This window comes from Clarias gariepinus, chromosome 19 (assembly GCF_024256425.1).
Source record: "Clarias gariepinus isolate MV-2021 ecotype Netherlands chromosome 19, CGAR_prim_01v2, whole genome shotgun sequence".
NCBI lineage: Eukaryota > Metazoa > Chordata > Actinopteri > Siluriformes > Clariidae > Clarias > Clarias gariepinus.
The window spans coordinates 29,060,001-29,072,228 of NC_071118.1; the positions used below are offsets into that span (position 1 = coordinate 29,060,001).

General features: G+C 39.5%; 1 protein-coding gene across 1 annotated transcript in view; it reads left to right on the forward strand.

Annotated features, from left to right (window-relative positions):
- Positions 1–7,905: 7,905 nt before the first annotated feature.
- The window catches only part of stk10 (serine/threonine kinase 10), a 43,256-nt gene continuing 38,933 nt past the window's right edge, over positions 7,906–12,228 (forward strand). Inside the window, exon 1 of the mRNA XM_053479167.1 lies at positions 7,906–8,387. Coding sequence (XP_053335142.1) covers positions 8,241–8,387 — 147 coding nt within the window. The 5' untranslated portion in view covers positions 7,906–8,240. The remainder of the gene's footprint in view (positions 8,388–12,228) is intronic.

Sequence of the window (12,228 nt, forward strand, 5' to 3'; positions counted from 1 at the left end):
CCTGCAGTCAGCATGCCAATTGCACGCTCCCCCAAAGGTTGCGACATCTGTGGCATTGTGTTATGTGATCACACTGCACATTTCAGAGTGGCCTTTTATTGTGGGCAGTCTAAGGCACACCTGTGCAATATTCATGCTGTCTAATCAGCACCTTGATATGCCACACCTGTGAGGTGGGATGGATTATTTCAGCAAAGGAGAAGTGCTTACTAACACAGATTTAGACATATTTGTGAACAATATTTAAGAGTAATGGGTCTTTTGTGTAGTTTAGCTTATATTTTTGTTCAATTTGTGTGTATATCTCTCTCTTTATCTATCTATCTATCTATCTATCTATCTATCTATCTATCTATCTCTCTCTCTCTCTCTCTCTCTCTCTATACTATAAATATATATATGACCACCAACCTAATACTTTTACAACCTAAACATAATGCACTGTGTGTTCTGTCTACTTTGTTTCATAACCAACATTAACCTTTGCAGCAATTTAATTTACACAGTACGTCTATTGGATCGGACTACAGGGGCCTTCACTCCCCATGTGCATCAGTGACCCTTAAACCCCCCCCCATGATCCTGTCTTCACCAAGGGAACATCCCCCAAGAGCTGCAGTTTGAGAGTTACGCTGAACCTTCACAAGCTGGTCTTGTCACAGTACAGTGGAACCTTTGATTGCAAGTAATTCGGTCTGCAAATGTTTTGCAAGACGGGCAAAAATGTTAATAAATTTTAACTTGTTAAACGAGCAAGGTCTTGATATATGAACTGTGCTGTCTGTGGTCTGCATGCGCTGTGTCTGCCGATTGACACATGATCACAATTAAACCAATAGTTCTTCTTTCCCTGCACATGTACTGTTTACTCTCTGACCATGTGTGTGTGTTCGCATAAAGCATTTTTGAAATTTTGTGTCCAAGTGTAGTGACTGTTCATTAATTAATAACTGTACTGCAACAATGGACTCCGGGAAGAAAAAAAGTAAAAAGTGCAGGAGATGAATCTGTTTACCGATAATGCAACGTCACATTTTTGCGAAATCCTCAGAAGGAGGCAAAGCAAGTGTCCTTAGAGATATTCAATGTTAGAGTCACACAAAAAAGAAAAGATTTTAGCAGAGATCAGTGATTAGTGTGTGTGTGTGTGTGTGTTTGTGTGTGTGTGTGTGTGTGTGAGAAAGTCGTCCTACACAATAACCCCTCTCGTTTCCCTCACACTGTTCAATTCAATTTAAAGGTGAAGTGCAGGTTAATTTGTTTTATTTTTACTTCATATTTTGTATTAATTATTTTTATATGAATATTTTTGGGTTGTGGAACGAATCATCATGAGTTTCTATTATTTCTTATGGGTGAAATTCACTTTGATATATAAGTGTTTTGATATACAAGCACACTTCTGGAATGAATTATGCTCGCAATCCAAGGTTCCTCTGTAATTCATTTTCAAAATCTCATTACCCTGGAAGCTGGAAGTGGAAGGAATTGTTGGGCAGCAAAATAACTTTTTGTCCTAAAGTCGATGAGTTGAAAGCAAAAAAATAGAGCAAGCATAAGAATTTGAGTGACTTCAAGGGTCAAAAACAAAAATAGGGTCCAGATTGTGATGTCCAGACGACTGGGGCAGAGTGTCTCCAAAAACTGCAGCTCTTGTGACATGTTTTCCAGCTGCAGGGATCAGGACATACCGAAAGTGATCCAAGAAGCAGAACCGGTGAACTGGCAACAGGGTCATGGGTGGCCAAGGCTCACTGATGCACATAGGGAGTGAAGGCTGACCCGTGTAGTCCGATCCAATAGAAAAAGGAAATGTGGGAAAAGATTAATATTGATTTCAATAGAAACCACAGAACACACAGTGCATCACTGTTGTGGGGGCAAAAGAGGGAACCCACTCGATTTTAGACAATAATATATAATATAATGCCATTATATTATCAATTCTGCCATTAATTACCTAGAAGAGCATAAAATGTGATACAATTTTGGCTTGGAATCATTCAAATAATGACTGTGGTTGCATATATACTAGACGACATGTTTAAATGTAGCCCATGTTTTCTTGGTCTGCTTTCTTTTACAAACTTAAAAGTACAAACTTTTACACACAAGGAGGGAATGAGCTCAAGACTGCATTTTTTAAAAACTATGTGCATTTTTAGGTGCATGGAGGACTAGATGCGAGGCAGTGGCACAAGTAGGCGCACCCTTAGTGCCGGTCCCAAGTCTGGAAGTGACAAAGTCTGCTGTGACTCAAAATGTGAGGAGTGTAAAGAAGAGTTGTGTTCACTCACAACAGCATGACCTGTACACTGCCCTCACACGACACACACTTGTACTGTATGTGTGCATTTTCCAAACTGTACGGATTGAAGGTCATGAAAACTGCCTGCGGGGAAACTTGCTTACGCTATAACTACGCTAGAACGCCTCTGCTCTGAGAATTCATCCATCGCACGTGGACGGAACCATCATTCAGACGCAGAACGAGAGCTGGCCGGTCCTCATCCTCCAGCCAGATTGCCATTAGCGACTTGGCAACGGCGGCTTACTCAATCAGATGAGATGTGTCGTGCTCACACAGCTCTTTTCCAGCTTAACCTGCATTTGCAAACAGCTTACTTTATCCAAATTGCTCCTGACGCTGCTTATGTTTTTACCCTCACAGGCTGAAGCAGGCTGTAGGGAATATGTACAGTTTAACAGCCTGATAGTAATTGTGTTGAATAAATGGATTCTGTACTTTTACAGGATTGTTTCGCTGGAGGCTTCATGTACTGTAAGAGTGTGTCGTCTCTGCCATGTGTGTGTGTAAGGACTAACCGGGGAGTGTGTATCTGACTCAGGGGGATCTGGAGTCTATCCCATGAGCACTAAGTGTGAGGTGGGAACCCCAGAACATAAATACACACACACACACACACACACACACACACATTCACACACTTATTCACACCTGGGGAACGATTTCCTATTGTCGGTAATCCTAGAGGAAACCTCTAGAGCTCGAGTGATTGTCTGAGTTTAGTCTCTGTGCTTCCTCATCCCATGCCTGTCTCGGTTTCCTCTGGGTCCTCAGGTTTCCTTCTGACTTCCATAAACACGCCTGTAGGTGTCATCAGGTCCAGTTATTACTGTCATCACTTAAACATTCAACAAAATTTGTAGTCATTTTGAATTTTGAAGGTACAAATCATGTTTCTATGTTTGTGTGTGTGGGTGTGTGTGTGTGTGGGTGTGGGGCGTGCTTCATTAAAGTTCGAAAACCTGATTAGTCCTCATGAGGAGAATGTCTTTTACATTGTGTTTTATTAAAAAAATCCTTGTGGTTAATTTGGGCTAAATGTGCATCAGAGAAAGAGAGAGAGAGAGAGAGAGAGAGAGAGAGACTCTGAGATGGACCGCCGTCTGTTTTCTGAGAATTTTGATGCTCTTTTCACTAAATGAGGGGAAATTAGTTAAATAGATGTCTTCCTCTGTGTAGTGGTCACTCTGTGTCGATGTTAAGGCCTGGGTCTCTCTCCTTTTTTTTCCATCATGGGGTCTTCTCTAGCAGCGTTAACATGCTTCAGGTCCTCTAAGATGATGATCCATCCAGCGTTCCTACAGCCAGATTCGTGACCTTTAACCTTTTGGGCCAAAAAATGTTAAACAAATAAAATGAAGCCAACGAAACAACACTAAAAAAGTGAACCACATCAATTAAATTAATTAAAATGGGAATAAAAATTATTAGAAAAAATAAATAATTCAACAAGTTACATTTGTTGTAGGTAATAGTAATAAGTTAACAACCTAAGATGTGTTAGTTTAACACAAGGATAATTCAAAAGAAATGTAGATATTTAGCCACTATGTTTTTTTCCATTCCATTTATATCAAGTGGAAATGAGCGAGTACACGGTTTATTTAATCTTAATTATTAGCAGTCATTTCTCAGCATTGCTTTGATTCAATTCAAAAGAAATGCAGGTTCTATTTTACACCACGTCCTGCGACTCACTGAATCAGAATAATAATGTGATTGTTTTTAGTTATTAATTGCGGCATGGTGATGTAGTGGTTAGCACTGTAGCCTTGCACCTCCAGGGTCCGGGTTTGATTCCCACCTCAGGTCTGTGTGTGTGTGTGTGTGTGTGTGTGTGTGTGTGTGTGTGTGTGTGTGTGCATGTTCTTCCCATGTGTGTGTGTGTGTGTGTGTGTGTGTGTGCATGTTCTTCCCATTACCTCAGGGTACTCTGGTTTCCTCCCACACTCCAAAGACATGCAGATTAGGCTAATTGACGTTCCCAAAATGCCCGTAATACGTGTGTCCCCTGCAATAGATTGGCACCTCATCGTGGGCGTCCCCTGTGATGGGCTCCAGCCCCCCCAACCTGTACACAGGATAAAGCGGTTCATCAACGAGTGAGTGAGTGTTATTTCTGCATATTGTTTACAGATATCATGGCGCCCCCTGGTGGTTCTGTAGCCCCAAAGCAAAACCGAGGATGAACTAATAAAGGAATTAAGGAGTGAATTAATGAATGACTTATTTGTTTTTATCTGCAGTTTAGTTTTGTTCTGGCTTTTCTGTTTTCTTAGCTTTTTTTTCTCGGTTTTCTCTGCTTAACTTTTATTTCTTAACTTACGTAATAATAAAAGGGACCCTTAAGCATTCTTTAGTTTTTATTCTGAGGGAAACCTTGAATAGACATCATTAGTTCTGATTTTATAATAATAAAAATAATAATAATAATAATAATAATAATAATTAACATGAAATTGACTTTTTGTTTTTGGAAACACATAAACCATGGTTAGTTTCCTACCTTGCTTGGTATAGTTGTTGTTATTATTATTAGGCTATTATTATTATTATTATGATTATTATTTTTACTTTTAAAAGAGCTCTTTCTGCTTAAATTACAGGGTTTACAGTAGATCCCAAGCCTACAGATCTGTTTGAGAGTGTTCAGCGACATCTAGTGGCTACTACATAAACACACACACACACACACACACACACACACACATTTCAAACATGCTGGAGATGCTGAATCCTACTGAAAAGTCTGAAAAACATCACCTGATTAATAAAGACAATGAACTTGTTATCAGACTAACATGAGTCTAAACCCCCTGTTGTGGAGGGAAGGAGGGAGGTTTGAGTGTGTCTCATTTGAATAATACATAAATAATATTCTAATCCAAGTGCTTGGTGAAGGTGGGGGTAGTCAAACCTGTGATACAAAACAAGTTGTGTAGCTGTGTTGTGGTGGAAACCTGCAGGATGTGGAATGACCTGGAAGTCATGCTGACATGGAGATACAGTACAGCTCAGCTTACCTGATGATCTAGCCTCCATGATGAGATATCTGTTAAACATGCTGAGATCCAAAGAAACACATGAGAGACAGAGGGACGGGAAGGAGAGGACGAGCTGCATGTCATCCGCAGTGAGGTGAGAGAGACGGAGTATAGACCGAGAACAGAAGAGGACCGCTCATTGAATGAAATCTTGTGAGACAACAGTGGAGACTCCGCATGGAGCAGATACGGATCCCCTCCGTGTCACCTGATGTGATAAGACGCTGATCCAACCCTGATACCGTGGAGGACAGGGACTGGTGGCAGGTCTGTGGAAGGTGTTGCTTGGAAATCAGACTGGTTTGGATTTTGGAGGAAGTTCTGGGAAAGAAGGAAAAGAAGCCGTTATTTTGTCATTTGGATATCTCAGCTTGTTAGAGAGGTTGGGACAGAGAGGAAGGACCAGGCATGACACCGTGCCCCTGGAGCAGGGTTCAACAGCAGCAGCCTGGTTGTTCTACCCCATCCTTCTGACCAGTAACCCAGAGCGGTCACCAGTACACACAGACAACTGACTGGGTGGTTCAGGTAAGAAAGAAAAAGAAACATGTTTGTCTTATTATTATTCTTATATTGGGAGATCACAAGTTTATCTCCTGGGAGAAGCCTAGAATGCAGATAAGCCGAACTCAACCTCACATCAATCACAGTCTCATCAATCATGGGTATCTGTGACCTCATGCAAGTGGAACTGGGAGGAGAGAACTTTTCCCTTCTGTCTTCCCACAATAAAAAAGTATGCAGTGAAGACTGATGTCGTTTCCAAATGATGGAAGTGTATGATGGCGTGTGATATGTGTGTGTGTGTGTGTGTGTGTTTGTGCCCTCTGATGTGTTGGCACTCTGTCCAGGTGCAAGGTAAAGAGGTCTTATAATAACCTGCAGGATCGCTTCTGTGGGAAAACATGATAATGGAAGAGGAATGAGAATGTGATTGTGATGTGTAGGAAGTGGAGTAGATTGTGGAGGGTTCAGAAGTGAAAAAAAAAAAAAAGTCGTCGAGCCTCTACATGTGAATTTGAACTTTCAGAGCATGTGGTTTCATTTTTGTGTTCATGATCATACACTGTTCTCACGTCCAAAGGTACAGATTACAGAGATATATAAGGGTGAACTTTACCTTCATGTATTATTCACACAAGAAAATCACAGACACACACACACACACACCTTCATTTTCTTTAATGCTACATTCCAACCAGTGTTAGTCATGCTGGTTTAGAGATGATATCATCTTAGAAGACATCTGCTAGTTTGGGATCTTGGAGGTGATTTGTCAGGTTTCTGTTGGAAATCGAGCCGCTCTGTGTAGAGAATGCAGTGACGCCATGAGGTGTGAACGTGAGACGTGAGGAATGTGTAAAGCTTAAAAATCCTTTACATCCAAACAGGGCTAAAGTTCTAGTGATGATATGAGATGTGATCACTTCCTGATGAGATGTACAGAGCCGTGACACGGGCAGTAAGTCACTCTCTCATGAACAAATCTGTTGAATGTTTTTCATGATATGAAGCTGCATGTCCTATAGATCACCAAAAAAACACTTCTGGTAAAACAGTAAAGGAATAAGAGTGGAAAGCACGACAATTTCGCATGTTTATATATAGTTATTATCTTGCATTTAATTTCAAACAAACCCTAAATCTATACTCACTCACTCATCATCTATAACGCTTTATCCTGTATTCAGGGCCAGGAGTCTATCCCAGGGGACTTACTGTAGGGCACGAGGCAGGGTACACTCTGGACAGGGTGCCAATCCAATGCAAAGCACACACACACACATACACATGCTTATTCATACACAATACTGCTAATTTGGGAACACACACCAGTTAGTCTAATCTGCATGTCTTTGGACTTTGGGAGGAAACTGGAGTACTCTGGGGAAACCCACCAAGCACATGCTCCACACACACACACACACACACACACACAGACCCTGGGTGGGAATCGAACTCTTAACCCTGAAGGTGCAAGGCCACAGTGCTAATTAAATTTATTTAACGCATTAATAATGTAACTGTGAGAAATGTTTCAAAATACGTTGCTTACGTCTGATGACCACAAGAGGGCGATAAAACTTCATAAAGTTTCCTATGTTTTTTCTTCTTCTTCCTTTTGTTTTAAATACAACTTTAAATAGTAATTAATTAGCTTCGATTAAATAATTTAGAAATTTTCACATGTAAGTAAAAAATATATTGGTTTTAAATACCCAGAAATGGGAATATGTTTTGAATATTAAACCTTCCATAAACATCCAGAGGAGGTAAACATACTGAACTATTCTTTTGAATAAAGTGACTAGAACTTTGAGAAAAGTAGTTCTCACACCATCATGTACGATTCTAGGAATATTCATTTAATATTATTAGTATCTTATTACTTAAGCGATGTTGGTAATATTAAATTAAACGTTGTGTATTTCTTTTTTGTTTCTTACTAAAACTGCAAACGCCATGAAGTCTTATTTAAATAAATAAATAAATATCAGAGGGCGTGGTTTGGAAGAGTGGGCGTGTCGTGTCGTGTCGCAGAGTTGTTCAGAGTCCTCGAGCACGCGCTGCACTCCCTACAGGTGGGCGCGAGCGGTGTGTTGCGTGCCCCTCAGGATGGTGTGATTAGCATTTTAGCTTCATCTCCCTCAGCGGTTTGTTTCAGTCCACTCGAGATTTGTCTTCATATTTTACTTCTTATTTAAAGACTCCGTTGACGACCATGAGGTTTGCTGTCACATAGAAGGATATTACGCGAGTTTTTTGTTTTTCCTTTTTATTTTTTATTTTATTTGTTTTTTTTTTGTGAGGAAAATAAATCCACCACACAGCTCTCCTCACGCGGGAGCTGTCCTTCTGTAAACGCGCAAACTGTAAAAAAATCAGTCATGTCTTTATTCGGTAAAATCTTTCGTCTTCCGACTGATAAGAAGAAAGTGAAGCAGTACCAGCACGTCCATCGGAACGTCAACCCGGCGGATGTGTGGGACCTTGTGGGGGAGCTGGGCGATGGAGCTTTCGGAAAAGTTTATAAGGTGAGTTTGGTTTAAAGTTAACTACCATTAGCTATTTAGGAGCTGAAGGAAAAGTCATTGCTCTCTCTCTCTCTCTCTCTCTCTCACACACACACACACACACACACACACAGTATCCAAACCAGTCTGACTGCATTCGTTCTATCATGTCACACACAAAATATGATCGCAATGAGCGCGCGGTTTGGACTGAAATATCATATCGCGATACTTTGGGTTTTACAGTACTTTATGTACAAACCTCGCGATATTTCCAGTTAACTAGATTTTATAGTTACTTCTTACTAAAGTCTTTTTTGTCAACTGCAGTTAGACTTTACAATAACTTTGTGCTCTGTGTCAGCAGAGGGATTTTCTCTGACATCACAATAAATATACATTCTGTCTTCATTGCACTATGGTCACATCTTTTCACAAAGAAATTTGTTAATGCATTTTGTGTAAGATTTAGAAAAGACTCATCACTATGGGTCTCAAGAATGTTAGCCAGGATGGTAGCAAGAAGAAAAGAGAGCCACTTTCAGTTTCTCTAAAAAAAGAATTAAGAGAAATCATAAATTAAGGTTGACTGAGGTTTATTGTCTGTGTATTTTATACATGTATTTTCTATATGTTTTAATTGTTTTTGCAAAAATCTGCATTTACATTATTTCCCATGGGAAACTGCATTTCACACAATATGAAATTTCACCTTAAGAACTCGCCTCCAGGACAGATTAAATTTGTATGCAGAGTTATCACTGTATTAATTAAAAGTTAAACCATGTGCTGCTGTCACATGTTTTAAACCCTACACCTAAAACATTCCAATAATTAGTAAACACACCCATCTTCTAATCAGCTGTTTCTGATCTCAAATGGATTTATAGTGCCACACGTTTGAAATATATGTGTGGTGGTAGTCATCAGAACAAGCCGGCATTACCTGCAGCGTAAAAGTGGTCTACCTCATACAACGAACAATAAACACATTAAGTAAAAAAATCAAGAACTAAACACTCTGTAATAAACAAACATGGTGCTGTTTTAGAGCATGTAGCTTTTAAAAACCAGGGCATTTTTATATAAACATTATGTATAAAAGGGGCCAGGATTGTGTAATATAGGAGTTTTTTTTTTTTAAACACCCTAGGCAATATGGTCTATTGAATTTTATTTCATATTAACCAACTATACACATGCCTGAGCAAAAAAAGGAAATTCAAAGGGTCACATAGGCAAGATCACATGTGTTTAAGGACACATGTTACGTTGTTTCTGTGAGCAAATAATAATAATAATGTGAGCATTTTGTGAATTCTACATTTTTGTGACATCATTCTCATATTCCAGTAGCAGTAAAATGTACACGTTTTAAAAGTAATGATAACTTTGGTTCTACAGGACGTATCAGGACGTATCAGAAAACCCAAATGACCAATGTGATGTCTGAAGTCTCCTCTGTCAATACACGCTGGCATTCATACAAGCATTTTTTTTAAATCAGTCATTGATCAATGCTGTGTCTCCGTGCTGCTTGAGTTTTAAAATTTAATTTAATCTTCCTAAGGTTTAAAAAATTTTTTTTTAAAGTGGAGCCCGTTCAGTGTGCAAAACTATGGTTCTCTGCAGAGCATGTGCGTCAGTCAATACGCCCTTCTTATTAATTTTTACCGTAGCTGGAATCTGCTACACTTGCAGCCTTTTGCACCACTCTCGTGCTAGCAGAATACACATGTACATGTAAGTATCCACCACTATATAATTGATTATGGATGGCATTGTTCTCCTGGACAGATTTTTAAAACGGGTCGGCAAATATACTTGGGAAGCAGTCAATATACTTGGGTGACCTGTCAATGTATACTCCATGTGTGGGGACATCACTGTTCACTAGCAGTTGGACCTGATAATCTGACATACACTACCGTTCAAAAGTTTGGGGTCACTTTCTAACTCCATGATTGTTTCTGATTTTTTATGTCTTTCTATATTGTAAAGGAATGCTGTAGGTGTCCAAAAAATGCATTAATCTCCTTTGAACAGTTAATGGTGAGATGTGTCTGCTACTTCTGCTCTGTAAAGACTTCATAACGCCTCTAATCTGAGGTGCTGTTAATTGGTCGTTTTTCAGGCTGATAACTCTAAATGAACTTCTCGTCTGCGGCAGAGGTAGGTTTTCGTCTCGCCCTCCTGGGACGGCCTTCATGAGAGCCAGTTTCATTTTGGTGCTTGACGGATTTTACAAATGCACTTGACAATACCTTTCTTGCAAGAACTATTACAGAAAGGCAAAAACAAAGAAATTTGCAAGTGACCCCAAACTTTTGAACGGTAGTGTAGTTACCTCAGCTAACAACACTTGGTTACCACCTGGTGATCAGACTTGTCTCCCTCCCTGCGGTATGACATATGTCAAAGCATACCTGGATAGGTGTAATGCCACAGATTGTTTTTGTTTTTGTCATACACGTTATACCCGTCCTGCTAGCTGCTCCCTAGTCCGCATAGCAGTTCAGCTGTGTGTGTGAACCGGCTTGACGTTGTATGCTTGGGTGGAGGAGCGGAGGTGAGACATGATGTCAGGTGATTGTTTAGATTTTCATTCTGTCTCACAAAAAAAATTAGAGGGTTTTTCCTGCATGACACGCTTGTTCACTAAGCAGTCATGAAATAATGGAAACATTCCACTAACATGGACAATCCTAGAATTTGTCTTTCTGCTTAGCCAAGATAGAATAAACTTTTTGGAATGGAACCGAGCTATCAAGCTAATTTGCAAAACTTATCCAATTAATTAGTCTAACTAAATAAAAAATAAACTTATTAAATTTTACAGTCTAGCTAATTTACTTAGCTAACTAATTAATTAACCAACTAAATAATTTACAAAACTAAAATGTAGAATAATTTGTTAGAATAAATTTTTAAGTTGTTTACTTGTTTTCATGTAAGAGTTAATAGTTCTTACCCAGAATGAAGCAAAAACTCCCCCCCCCCCCCCCCCAAAAAAAAAAAAAGAAAAAACAGCTCATTTGTAAGAAAAGCATGTTAAAGCGCTGTTTAATGTGAATCCGTGTCACAAACGTGCATCACTGCAATACACAACCTCCAAGTCATTCAGCTTAAGGGGATTGGGTTTACCTAAGTAAAATATTCCAAAATAGTATTTTAGTACATTTGCTTGTGTTTATCCCCCCCAGGTGTTGAATCAATATCATGCATCGGATGCTGTGTAGGTTTAGCAGGAAGGTGTTGGTAGGACACTCAGACCTACCTGTTTAATCTGACTGTCATTGCTGCTTCAGAAATTCCTGGAACTTTTTACAAATGGATTGGAAATCTCCACGTTCTTCCTGTCCTGTTTCTGAGGTTCCTGACTCTCAGTTTAAGCAGCATGCCTTGAAATGTGCATGTGAGTGTTACGCGTGGCGGTACACGTGTTTGTATGGTTCACATACCGCCACACACTCAGGCTCATGCAACAACATGTTTGGTTCGGTGCACGCTATGATGCGAGTGAATAGAGTCTAGCTTTCACTACATGTCATACTGTTTAAAAAAAAAAAAATTTTCATTTGATGAAAATGATAGAGAATAAAGTGACACTTATAAATAAGATGCAGCGTGTCTTAAAATTCACAACTCGGCGTTCTTTCCAATTCCATAACAGAGACGTAACTTAGCAACTGATTTGGCTTAAGCTCAGGGATGCAGGTGTACAGTGCTCCATTTTTTTTTTTTTTTTTTTTTTTAAATACGGTTAACATTTCCCCTTGTTTATGGATCTCATCATGAGTACACTATGTTATACGCGAGATTCAATGAAAGCAAATAAAATGGTGTAATGTCAAGGTGGTGT